Source organism: Arvicanthis niloticus, chromosome 17 (genome assembly GCF_011762505.2).
Source record: "Arvicanthis niloticus isolate mArvNil1 chromosome 17, mArvNil1.pat.X, whole genome shotgun sequence".
In the NCBI taxonomy this organism is placed as follows: domain Eukaryota; kingdom Metazoa; phylum Chordata; class Mammalia; order Rodentia; family Muridae; genus Arvicanthis; species Arvicanthis niloticus.
Genome location: NC_047674.1, coordinates 31,338,031 through 31,351,633, shown reverse-complemented (window position 1 = coordinate 31,351,633; position 13,603 = coordinate 31,338,031). Strand labels below are relative to the sequence as shown.

General features: G+C 47.4%; 1 protein-coding gene across 4 annotated transcripts in view; it reads right to left on the bottom strand.

Annotated features, from left to right (window-relative positions):
• Positions 1-13,603, bottom strand: part of Fam178b (family with sequence similarity 178 member B) — a 120,687-nt gene that overhangs the window by 45,136 nt on the left and 61,948 nt on the right. For all 4 annotated transcript variants that reach the window (XM_076915071.1, XM_034521731.2, XM_076915073.1 and 1 more), the window contains one exon: positions 238-352. In XM_076915071.1, the coding sequence (XP_076771186.1) occupies positions 238-352 (115 nt within the window). The remainder of the gene's footprint in view (positions 1-237; positions 353-13,603) is intronic.

Sequence of the window (13,603 nt, the reverse complement as noted above, 5' to 3'; positions counted from 1 at the left end):
GTTACTGACTAGGCTGAGAAGTCTGGAGTCCACCAGTGGGATGGGGCAGGGGCCAAAGAAGTGGCAAAACTCTTTCACACTGCTTGTCCAGGTTCCCGAGCTCTGGGCTCTGGTCACACTGTTTACAAAACGGTACCTGTACTCACGGGTAGCCATGTGTGCTTGTGCAGTAGCTCCTACCTTGTAGGCTAGAGTCACTATCTAGGGATGGCAGCAGTGAGGAGGGGAGGTACACACCTTGAGCTGTGCTGGAAGGGCCCCTGTGGGTACAGGGCAGGGTTGTAAGCTCCCAGGCTGCGGAACACCTCCTTGACCTCCTGCAGTGAGGGACACCACAAATGCATGTTTTCATCTGTCAGGCCAAAGGAGGGCAGAGTTAGGACTGGGAAGGATTGGTTACACTTCTGCTCACAGGTGGGGGTGTGGTCCCCAGCTCCAGGTAAGCAGGTTCTGTATGTTCTGGCACCAGAAGCATGCCACAGAAATGAAGCAACAGGTGCTTTGTGTTTTGTGGCTTTGGGGACTCTTGGCTTGGTCTTTCTCAAGGAATAGGCTGTTCTGAAGTCACAAAAGCCAGAGAATGCCAGTGCCTGACTGTCCTCCATTCATACCAGGTAGCAGCTGGGCTCGGCAGCTCATAGCCAAGTGAGACACAGCTGCAGCATGGTCTGGCTCCCTGACACACTGGCTCACGTCCTTTCATGCCCACTGCTGCCCCGTGGACTGCTGTGGAGACCTCTGTGGGCTCGCTGGGCCGTTGTCCCTGCCAGGAGTGAGCCTGGCCTCCCTTTCAGCCCACATCAACGGGGGTGGGGTGAGTGGGGGGGACTGTATCCTTGGGGCTTTTTGCCTTCAGACCACTTAAGGACATGTTCAAAAAACAACAATAAAACAATGATTGGCCATGCTGCCTCTTGACCCCTCACATCCTCACTGGGAGGCCAAGGCTCTGTCTCTGTCCTGTTAACATTTCTCTACATTATCTTATCTGTTCCTTTACTTGCTTCTGATCTGTCTCTCCCCAACAGCATAAAAGTGTGTGCTGGCACATGCCTGTAAGCCTAGCACTTGAGAGGATGAGGCAGGAGGATTGCTGTGAATCTGAGCTATCTTGGCAGCCAGATGAGATTCTCAAAAATGAAGATAAATAAAAACAGAAATGTGGGGAAGGGCCGCATTGGCATGGGTCATGTCTATACTTCAGGGTGTAGAAGCAGCCAGCATGAAAGAAAATGAATGAATGAATGAACGAACGAATGAACAAGTGAATGAAAAGAGGGACTCCAAACAGTGACTAAGAACTTCACAGGTAAGAAGGAAGCTGTAAACAGCCTTGAGAAGAGCAGGCTGGGTGCAGTCACAAGTGTTCTCAAATGCTGAATCAAGAGCTTTAGCTGGGATAAGACCTTGGAGTCTCACAGGGAGGGTAAAGTGTCCCACCCTAAGGTGAAGAGTAACCCAGTAGAGGCCTCATCCTCTGCCCTGGGAGCACAGGTCCAGGAGGGACAGGAGCCCGGGAGATAAGCGAAGACCAGGGTCTTCCTACAAAACATCCAAGCAGGTGAAAGGTACACCCCACAGCCCAGTGCATTCCTTTACCTTCGTCCCAGGCCCCATCGCAGGAGGCAGAGGCAGGAGGATCACTCAGGTTTCCAGCCCAACCTGATCTACAAACAAGTCTCTATCTTTAAAGAACAAAAACCAGAGGGCAGGCAAGATGGCTCCCTGATAAGATAGTAAGGGTGCCTGCATCTAAACCTGACAATCTGAGTTCCATCCCCTAACACATTCAGTGGATACAGAGAGCCATGACGCAAGCACGCCTACACAAATAAATACACATCCACCAAATAAGGAAAAATGTAAAATAAAACCCCAAACTGAAATGGAACCGAGGCTGTCCAGGGTTGGGCAGCTGACTGAAGTGGAGAGGTGAGGTGAGGCCACAGGTGGTGCTGGGGGAGCACCCACTCGGAAGAGGAACAGCCATGACAAGAGCAGGTTAGCAAGACAAGGCACAGAAAAAGGGAAATGGCAGGTCTTCAGGGCATAGAAAACTGGAGCCTCCTTCCACAAGAACCACACAAGGCTCTGTTACCTAAACTCATGGAGAAGAGGTTTTCTGCAGGTCGCTCCATTTGCCATGCTGACAGACAGCACCTGGCCAGGCACAGGGTCTTTGAAAGCTATCCAAGGCCATCTTTTTTTCAGAGGCATAGCGTGTCTCTCTCCTAAGAAATGTATATGGGTCAGGACTAACCAAATAGATTTTTAAGAGGAGGAAAACTGTCCGCACCCCCCCTACCCACCCCCACCACACCCACCCCACCCCCGTCTTGGCAGCCTAACAAAAGTCAGAGAGCAGTAATGACAGCCCTCAACCTCCTCACAAATGAGCTGAGGAGTAAAGGTTCCAAAACACAATACGTGTCGGTTCGCCAGGGCTTTCTTTACCTGGGCCTCCGGGGCCTGTGCACGTACGCACATGCACACGTGGGCGAGAGCATGAACTTTCCAGAGAGGGGAAGAGAATGGACCTAGGGCGAGGCCCGGCTGGGCTGAGACGTCCTGCCCGAGCCCGGAGGGGATGTGTCCTGCTCCACCTCAGCCCCCGCAGGTGCTCAGGGCTCTAACCCCTCTCAGAGGGCAGCAGTGTTGAGCTCGGACTTTGGTACCATACCCCCTTTTCTCCCACCCAGTTATAATAATGCCCCAGCACAGTGTGACCAAGCCTGAAGTGACAGCAAGTTTCAAAGAAAGGGGGCCCAGATGTCAGGATAAATCAGTCCCCATCAACAAACAGCCTTAGAAGTCAGTTCTTGGATGACAGGAAAATACCACCCAGAGGCCATAATTAAGGCTTCCTAAGTAGGCCATGCGCTCAGCTTTTCCTCTGCTCTGTGTCCCAAATGAGGGATTTCTGCAGGGCTGACACATAAGAAAATCCAGACTGGAAGCTGCCAGGCGCTCTCCCTATCTCAGTTTCTCCACACCCAAGGCAGTCATTTTAGATGACTCCCAGAGCAACCAGGGGGCATGGGGGCTTTTCAAATGCCAGCTTAGGCAGCTGGGCTCTGCTGGGGGCTGGGCTGGAGGCGGCCTTTGGTGGCTTTCCTGGGCTGGAATGGATGCTTTAAAAGGGAAAAAAAAAAAAAAAAAAAAAAAAAAAAAAAAAAAAAAAAAAAAAACCCAAAAAAAAAAAAAACAGTATCTGGACTAAAATAAAAGTGACTTTTCCATCTGTGTAACGGAAGAAGCTGTTTTTCAGGGCTGTGCTCCTTGAGTGGTGACATGGATGAGAACACCACACGCCTCCAAAGTGTTCCTGCAGCCGCTTGACCAGCCCCAGCGGTGCTGAGCCTGGCTCTCCCTTCCCTGGCTGAGCTTCCAGCACAGGTCTGACAACAGTGACAACTGGAAGCAGACTCTGCTCTTGTCCCCATCAGCTCAGCTCAGCTCAGCTCAGCTCAGCTCAGCTCAGCTCAGCTCAGCTCAGCTCAGGTGTCTACGGAGCAGCGGAGCAGCGCTATCAGCCTGGGTTCTAACTCTCTGAGGACCCATGTAGCTCAGGAGCAGCAGAGGCCCCAGGAAGGGGAGGAAACTGACTCTCAAAAAAAAAGGAAGCTTTCATCCTTACATCCGCAGGCTGTGGGCTTCACAGAACTAGTCGGAGGCTGGGAACTGACTTACTTTCCATCCCAGCTTGATGACTTAATTTCCCTCAGCTCTTCGGTGCTTACATTTAAACTAGTTTCAGTATCACTTGCTTTTAGTCAATTAGCTTCAACTTTAGACAATGAAAATGTTTACTCACTCAGCAACTGTTAATTGAACACCGAGCGGGTGCTCTTGTAAATGTTCTGTGGATAAGAGTCCTGATTGTGGATGTGGCAGTTTGGTGGGAGGGCACAGTGCACAGGTGGAAGATGAACCCGGGGCTGGGGGGTGGCAAGTATGTGGTGGGGTTGAGACACCAGTTGGCCCAAGTGGCATGTAGGTTGGAAAGGGTAGCCAGAGTGAGGTGGAACATACCTTGAGGAGTAATGGTGATAGAATAGGTTCAAAGAGACCTGAACTCATGGTGGACTTCAGAAGCAAAGGAATGGGTACTTGGCTTTAGGGTGGAGACAAAGGCACAAGGGCAGAAGGGTGTCCAGAAATGAATGGCAAAGAGAAGTCACTGGACTTGGGAGGTGACCCTGTCATCAAAGGGACTTAATGAAAAAGAAAGTTCCTCCATCAATTCTGGACTTTAATTTGTTTTCTTTTTGTGGTCCTGGAGATGTAACCGAGGTCCTTGCACATGCTAAGTACATGCTCTACCACTGGGCTACATACGCAGGCCCTGAGTTCATACTTTAAACCCATGTACATTTCATCACTCGGACCACAGCATAAGCACAGGGCACAGTCACTCTTCCAGCATCCTCTATAAATGTGCTGTTCTTGATGTTTCTCTCCGTTTGTTAGGCTTCAACTCCTTTTGAAACCTTCTTTTCCCTGCTCTCGCTCTACCTCTGAGATAGGGTCTCACTATGCACCCTAGGCTGGCCTTGAACTCTCATCGATCCTGCCTACAGTCTCTGAGGCACAGGGAATACAGGTGGGAGTCCTCATGCCCTAGTCTTTGGGAACTTGCAGTTTGGTCTCTGTCCTTCCTCCTGCTCCAAGGCTGCTTTTGTCTTCACTCTTCACTCAGTCATCCTGAGCAGAGGCCTTGCCTTCCCTTTGCTGTTTCTCACAACCCCCCTGGCTTGTGACCCCTCCTGAATGCACCCCTGGCATCTCTGTGGGCCTCTGGCCTGCTTACTCATAGCTCTGTGCACAGAATACATGATGTTGTCCCTGGGCCACCTCTCCTTTTCTCTGCCCTCTGTAACATACACCACTGCCTGGTGTCACCGAACACCAGGGTATTCAAGGCCCCTACCATTCAGACTGTATTGTGCCAGAACACAGAAGCACGCATACCTGCTAGACAAAAACAGACAAAAGCAAAACAAAAGCTCACCTACGCTGACAGAAGCTTCAAGTCTAGGTTTCTACACTGAAAAGGGTCTGGGCTGTGAGACCAGAGCTAGTCTGAGGCCTGACAGTACCTGTCAGGTCTGCACTGCCCATTGCTCTGCTCTGCCATTCTCATCCTGGGTCTCTCAAGCTCAAGGTCATCTTACGGTCCAAGAAGACAATTGTAGACCCAGCAATCACATCTCGGCCCCAGGCATTTTCCTCTTTCTTTCTTAACCATATATTCATTTTGAAAAATGTGACATTTTCTTACCTGTATTTCACGTACTGCATGCGTGCGCGCGGGGGTACACACATACACACACACACACACACACACACACACACACACACACACACACACGCCTGAGGTCCATAGTGAGAGAAATCACTTCCTTCCACTAGATAGACTTGACAGACCTGGAACTTGCTATGTAGACTAGGCTGGCCTTCAACACACAGAGATTTGCCTGCTTCTGCCTCCCAAGTACTGGAACCAGAGGCATGTGCTACCCTGCCTAAACTTAGTTTGATTTCCTGATGTTAGCCATTTTAGTGGGGGTGAGATGCAGCTTGTCGAAGCTTTGATTTGCATATCTCTAATGGCTGAGGTCACTGCAGCTTTTCTGAGGGACATCTGTCCAGTTCAGACAGTTATCTCCTTACTTTGCCATCTGTTCCAGTTTCCCTTTCTTCTCTTTTTTTTTTGTGAGAAAACATTGTGACCGAAAGCAACTTGGAAGAGGAAAGGGTAATTTGGCTGATACTTCCAGATCACAGTCTATCACTAAGAGAAGTTGAGGCAGGAACTCAAGTAAGAAAGCAGAAGCCACAGAGGATGCTGCCTGGTGGCTTACTCTCTCAACGTTAATGCTCAGTTAGGTTTCTGATAAAGCCCAGGACCATCCACCCAGGGAACTGTGTTGTTTCCAGTAGGCTGAAACTGGGTTCTGTCACATCAATCCTCAAAACACCATCTCCCACAGACATGTCCACAGGTTGCTGTGACGTGGGCAATCCCTTGATTGAGAATCCCTGTAGGTGACTGGAGGCTGTGCCAACTTGACAGTTAAAGCCAAGTAGGACATCATCTAAAGGTGTAATGCTATACTACTCAGAACGATGTGGGGATCTTGGTATGACTCGGGAGACAGTAACAAATCACTTTCTAACTTCACACATCAGTTGAAAGTGATTCAGATTTAAAAAAGCTTCCTGGCACTGTTCTGGCATGCAGGCCTAGAGCAGGTCCTCACTCTAGGTTTCAGAACCTGACATTTTTGGACTATGCCCGATCTCTAGAAGAAGACAAAATAGAACCATATCCTGGCAAGGGTCCAGAATGACAGGAGTCTTCATTCACTGCTTTGGAAGACAGTACAGCGTTTCTCACAAAGCTCAACATGCTTTTACAAGGAGACCCGACAATGCTGCCCGTTGGGAGCTAGCCAGCTGAGCTGAAAACAGGGCCTTGTGAGAAGCTGCATGTGTTTCCAGCAGGCTAATCTATACTTAAAAAAAACTGGAAACCAGGCTGGGCCATGGTGGCTCATGCCTTTAATCCCAGGCACTTGGGGGACAGAGGAAGGTGAGTCTCTGAGTTGGAGGCCAGCCTGGTCTACAGAGTGAGCTCCAGAATAGCCAGGGCTGTTATGCTGCAGAGAAACCCTGTGTCAAAAAGAATGACAAAAAAACCAAAATAAAATAAAGAGAGTCTGTCTTTATGAATAAGGTATAAACAAGGAAGATCCACTGCATCTAAAATTCCCAAGCAGTATTAACATGTAGACAAGTTTGAGTCCCACTAGGCAAACGAAAGCTTGCTGTCATTACAGAACAGCGTGTGTGGCTCTGCACACCAATTCTCCTTGAATACCCAGAGCTCTTGTCCAATGGTTCAGGAAAAAGGGGTCTACTCACTGTAGCCCCATGCCAGGCTACAGAAGGCAGTGTCACTATTGAAAGTACAGCAGCAGAGGAGAATGGCTTTGGCCAGAAGCTGACTCTTGGGAAGCTACTAGTTCCCACTGATTGAGATTGTAAAATCTAACAGTTAAGGCAGTTGGACAGACAGCTCATTGGTTAACAGCACTTATTTCTCTTAGTTTTGAACTTTGAGTTTTCTGTGTTTATTTGAAGTGATGGTCTAGAGGCCAGGAAACTAGAAAGGGATCATGAAAGAACACATATAAAAATAGAAGTGTGGAACACCGGTGTGGAAAGGCTTAAGTGGGGATGAGGAGGCAGGGGGAGGAGGACTAACCAAAACTAACAAAAAAGCCACATGGTGGCTACTCCTTTACAAGCCGGTTCTAAAACATGATAATGACAACGATGACAACGCAGCCACCACAGTTCTCCCCAGGCTGGGATATACATCAGCTGAGAAAGTGCTTGCCTAACTTCAAAGCCCTGGGTTGGAACTCCAGCAGCACATACTGGGTGAGGTCACACCGAGGAGGTGGAAGCAGAAACATCAGCAGTGCCGCCTTGTTCCTGCCTACATAAGGAGTTCAGGGCCAGCCAGGTGCACACGAGACCCTGTCTCAAAGAAAGAAAACGAGGTCGAACATAGAAACACCCAACAATGCAAATCATAGAAATGATTTGGGTAAAAAGTCTTAAGTTCAAGAGAAAGCCTGGTCACCCTGTCCCTCTAAGAGGTTGGTCTCTCAGAATGTGGAGTTTCTCTGCCCCAGAAACACACCAGAGTCCCCTGGGAACTTTAGACAGGCTTGCTGTGAGGGAGGTGCTGAGTGAGTTAAAGGCCTTCCCTCTGAGCTTTGGCAGCCCCGGATGCAATAGAACCTGGGATACCTGCAGGAAAACGAATGGAAAGCTTCAAAAGGCAGGGAGGTGAGGAAGATGACAGCCAAGCCAGAGCAAAGCTTGAGTGAGTGACTGTCCCCACAGTCCAGCTAGGCCACAGCCCTGACCATGGAGCACAGAACAGCACATCCAGAGCTTGGCCAGCAGTCCCACCTCCACAGCTGGTGAACCCTAACAGTCTGAGGAGCAGTCGGAGGAAGTCTGAAGCATGTGGTGTATGGGTTCTGCTCACTTTCCAGGTAAGTGCCTAAGTCCTGCTGTGATGTGCCAGGCTCCCATGGCTGCCAGGAACCCTATAGAAGGTTAGAACTGAGAACAACACAAAGACAAGGTCTCTGTGGCTGTGGAAAGGGCTTGGCAAGTAAAGGTGCTTACTGCAGTGCCTGATGATGCAAGTTGAATCCTCTGAACCCACATGAAGAAAGGAGGGAACAGACTCCCACAAGCTGTCATTTGACCTCCACGCGTGTGCTGTGGCATGTATACTTCCACACACATACACTCAAAGACACATCCACAAAGTAAGTACATTTTTTAAGTTGTTGAGATGGGGTTTCTCACAATGTAGCCCAGGCTGGCCTGGCTAGACCTCCTTGTTTAGACTAGGATGGTTTCAAACTCACAGAAATCTACCTGCCTTTGCTTCTTAAGCTGGGCCTAAAGGCTGAAGCACAGCTTGCAGAGATGAATGTGAGTTTGGTCCCCAGCAACACATAGAGCAGATCTGGTGAAACACACTTGTAATTCTAGCACTTGGGAGGCGGAGAAAGGAGGATCGGAAATTAAGTTATCCTTAACATACTGAATCTGAGGCCAAACTGGACTATGTGACTGAAATCCTGTCTCAAAAAAAGAAAGCAGGTAGTGTAGGAGTGGATCTTGGAGGAGTTAGGGAGATAAATCTGATCAAAATATAAAATTCTCAAGGAAATAATAAAAAAAAATAAGCCAGGCAGTGTGGTACACACCTTTAATTCCAGCCCTTGTGAGGCAGAGGAAGATCTCTGTGAGTTCAAGGCCAGCCTAGTCTACAGGCTGAATTCCAGGACATCCAGAGCTACACAGAGAAATTCTATCTCAAGTAGTAGTGGTAATAGTACAGTAACAGTAACAGTGTCTTAGTTAGGGTTTTACTGCTGTGAACAGACACCATGACCAAGGCAACTCTCATAAGGACAACATTTAATTGGGGCTGGCTTACAGGTTCAGAGGTTCAGTCCATTATCATCAATGTTGACATTTTATCACAGCATGACAGCATCCAGGCAGGCATGGTGCAGGAGGAGCTGAGAGTTCTACATCTTCATCTGAAGGCTGCTAGCAGAATACTGGCTTCCAGGCAGCTAGGATGAGGGTCTTAAAGCCCACACCCACAGTGACACATCAATCTCCAACACAGGGCCACACCTTCTAATAGTGTGACTCGCTGGGCTAAGCATATACAAACTACCACAAATAGTAACAGTAAAAATAATGTTATTATCATTATATCAAATTTTTGACTTACAAAGTCCAGTCCTCTTGCTTTAACTTAGTCTCTGCTGCTTTGATAAAACACTGACCAAGCCTGATTTTGGGAAGAAAAAGGTTTACTGCCTACATGTCCTTATCCCAGTCCATCACTGGAGAAAGTCAAGGCAAGAACTTGAGACAGGAACCTGGAGGCAGGAACTGAAGCAGAGGCCATGGAGGAGTGCTGCTTACTGGCCTGTTCCCAGTTGCTCAGCCTGCTTCTTATACACCTCAGGACCACCTGTCCAGAGATAGCACTGCCCACAGTGGGGTTAGGCCCTTCCACATCAATTATTAATTAAGAAAATATCCCCACAGGCATGCCTACAGGCCAGTCTTAGAAAGGTATTCTTAATTTGAGATGACAACTGATCTCTTGTCAACACATTACTATTCAACTACATTTTTCTTTCTTTCTTTCTCTCTCTCTCTCTCTCTCTCTCTCTCTCTCTCTCTCTCTCTCTCTCTCTCATTCTTTTTAAGGATTTATTTATTATTTAATACAGCATTTGACCTGCAGATATACATGCATATATATCTGCAGGCCAGAAGAGGCACCAGATCTCATTATAGATGGTTGTGAGCCACCATGTGGATGCTGGAAATTGAACTCAAGACCTCTAGAAGAGCAGTCAGTGCTCTTAAACTCTGAGCCATCTCTCTAGTCCCTACATTTTCTTTCTTGTTGCTCCAAAATGTTGTGTTAATATTAATAGCACAACATAAAACATTCCAACTTTTAAAAAGTTCCACAATCTTAAGAACTCAAACATTTTCAAAGTTCAGTCTCTTTAAAATAATCCAAAGTCTCTCAATTATGGGCTCCTTTACAATCAAAAGCATGCTAAATACTTTCTTATTCCAAGAGGGATGAATTAGCAAAGTCACAATCAGATCATAGCAAAACACAAAAGCATCAGATACTGGGACTCATGAGCATCTGGCTCCAGAAGGCTCGAGCAGTTCCACATCTCTGCCTCCACCATCCACAGCACACAGAGCAACTGTGTGGGCTCAGGCTGGCTCCACTCTGCAGCTGCTGCTGACCTTTTGGTGGTTATCCCATAGCATCTCCATCAATAGCCTCTCCTGGGCTCTCTTCTGGGATTTTGACCTTGCTACATAGTGCTAAGTCTCACCTTCTCTCTATAACCTCCTTAATCCTGGGGCTTCTACTGCAGCTACGGCTGTACCTTCACTGCTGATTTCTCCCGGTGATCAAGACTTGGATTCTTTCTTTCATGATCCCTTCAAACCCCGCGATGCCAAGACCACCGCTGTCTGGGAGATTCATCACAGCCTTGCCTATATACCAATCTTATGGAGGTAATTTGTCAATTATGGTTCCCTTCTTTCAGATGACTCTAGGTTGTGTATAAACAAAAAAAACATAGCCAACACCCTTTTCAATAGCTCACAGACAGCCACTAAGCTCTAAACACTCAACAGCTTTTTCAGTCCAACATTTTCAGCTTTTTCCATAATCTTTCCCAAATGAACAGGGCCAGCTCTGTTACAACACTCCACAACCAATTCCTGTCCTGTTTTCTTTTCTGTTGCTGTGATCAAACACTGGCCTCAAGCAGCTTATGTAGTAATTCGGTTAAACTTAAAAATTAACTGCCCCAGGACACATCCCAGAAGGAGCACATTCCTTAGTCCGAGGACACCTGCTGGATTACCCTGCAGGATTAACATTCAGAGGAAGAAGGGAGAGACTGATTAACATTCCTCAGACCACAAGGAAGGGAACCCACCTGTGGGTGGGACAGGCCCAGAGCATGTAGACTCATTCTGCAGGATGGACCAACCCTTGACACAGACAAGGGAGGTCCTTGCCACCTCATTCCCCAAAGACCAATCAGTTTAAAAGTCACACTGTTCTGCCAGTCATACTGTGCCTAATCACTGTTTCTCTAGTCCACCCCTTGAACTGTATAAAAACTGCTCATAGCTTTAGCTCGGGGGAGGGGGGGGGAGGGGGGGTCCTCTTGCCTGTGTGCAAGGGAACCCCAGTGCACTGGTTATTATCATTATATTATCATTAAACCCCATGTTATTGCAGTGAATCCCTTGTCCATGTGTGTTTCTGCGGGAGCGCGTCCCCTGGTTTGGATCTTAGAGTCCAACACTTGTGAAGGAAAAACTTTATTTGGCTTATATTTCTCCATCACAGTCATCACTGAGGGAAGTCAGGGCAGGAGCCTGGAGGCAGGAGCTCAAGCAGGCAATGGAGGATGCTCCTTACCAGCTTGCTCAGCCTGCTTTCTCATATGGCCATGAGTGGCACCACCCACAGTGAGCTGGGCTCTCCCATAGCCATCATTAATCCTGAAAAAAGCTCACTGGCTGGCCTACCAGCCAGTCTGATGGAGGCAATTCCTCAACTGATGTCTTCTCTTAGTCATGATGGACTACCTTGTATCAAGCTGACTAAAAAAACTAACCAGTGCACCCCCAAAACTATTAGTGATGATAAATCATAAAACAATTTATTTTAAAAATAAAATAGACAGGACAAGAATAAAATAAACACTGGCAACCCTCCCACCCAGAGGCCCCATGCTGTCACTAAAGTCTGCGTTTATTTATTTGCAGAAACTGGTTTTCTCCTTCCACATGAGGGTCCCAGGGATTGAAGGAAGGCATCAGGCTTGGTGGCAAACGCCTTTACCCACCAAGAGCATGAGCCAGTGCTCCTGTTGTCATGGTTGAAGTGCTCCAAAATTAACAAATTAATATACTGGAGAAAGACACCAAGTAGATGGAAGTATTCCTTTCCAGCCACTCTGGGACAACATATCCGAACACACACACACACACACACACACACACACACAGGATAGCAACAGCTCTTTGTGATTACTTTCTGTTGCATAGTTATGATGTCATTCACATGTTCTTATTGTGTACATACATATTTATTTTGCCACTTGAACATCCACCTTAAATTATCTCCAGGTAAGGGCTCTGCTCTTCTGGGAGCTTTGCGTTTTATCCTCTGGGGTTCTAGAAAGGCCATAGTCATATAGGTCACATGACCAAGGCTTTCTAGGCCACCTGTCTACAGTCACAGGCATTAACATTTATATTTACAGTTTAATTCACCCTTCTTCAAAACGAACTTTAGTGGCTTGTCACTGTGATCTTAGCCTTTCTAGGGGGCTCCCTAGAATTCTTGAGCTTGGGGCTCAGGAGTTAAGTGGGCCAGCCTGGGCTGTGAGGCAAGTCCCAATTTGTTTGTCTGTCTGTTTGTTTGTTTGAGACAGGGTCTCTCTGTGTACCCTGGCTATCCTGGAACTCACTCTGTAGACCAGGCTGGGGCCTCAAACTCAAAAATCCACCTGCCTCTGCCTCCCAAGTGCTAGGAACCCAACCTTAAAATAAATATGTTTTTAAAAGCACTAGTCTAGAGTAGCAGTTCTCAACCTGTGGGTCTTGACTCCTTTAGGGATCAAATGACCCTTTCACAGGGGTCGTCTAAGACCACTGGAAAACACAGATGTTTACATTATGATTAACAACAATAGCATAATTATAGTCATGAAGTAGCAATGAAAATAATTTTAAGATTGGGGGTCAAGTCACCATAACATGCCCTGTATTAAAGGGCTGCAGTGTTAGGAAGGTTGAGAACCAGTGCTCTAGAGGCAAATGCCTGGAATCCCAATACAGATGAAACTGAGGAAAGAATTCAAGGGAATAGAAAAATTATGTACATACCAAATAATTATTTTAAAATAAGTTGCTTTATGATGTATTATCACTAAAACTTGTGGGAGTACACTGGTTAGTTTTTGTGGCCAATTTGATACAAACATTTGAGACAGAGTTTCATGTAGCCCAGGCTGGGTTCAGACTTGTTATGTAGCAAAGGATGACCTTGAACTTCTGAGCCACCTACTAAGCACTGAGATTACACTCTTTTTTGTTTGTTTGTTTGTTTGTTTGTTTGTTTTTCGAGATAGGGTTTCTCTGTGTAGCCCTGGCTGTCCTGGAACTCACTCTGTAGACCAGGCTGGCCTGGAACTCAGAAATCCGCCTGCCTCTGCCTCCCAAGTGTTGGGATCAAAGGCTTGCGCCAGCACTGCCGGGCGAGATTACACTCTTTTGTGCTTTGCTGGGGAGCGAATTCAGGGCTTTGTGCATGCTCTGCACACACTTTAGCAACTGAGCGACACCTCAACCTTTCTTTTGTTGTCAGAAGGAACTTTATGAACACTGACTGGGAGGTATGGAGAGCTGCCAGAAGGAA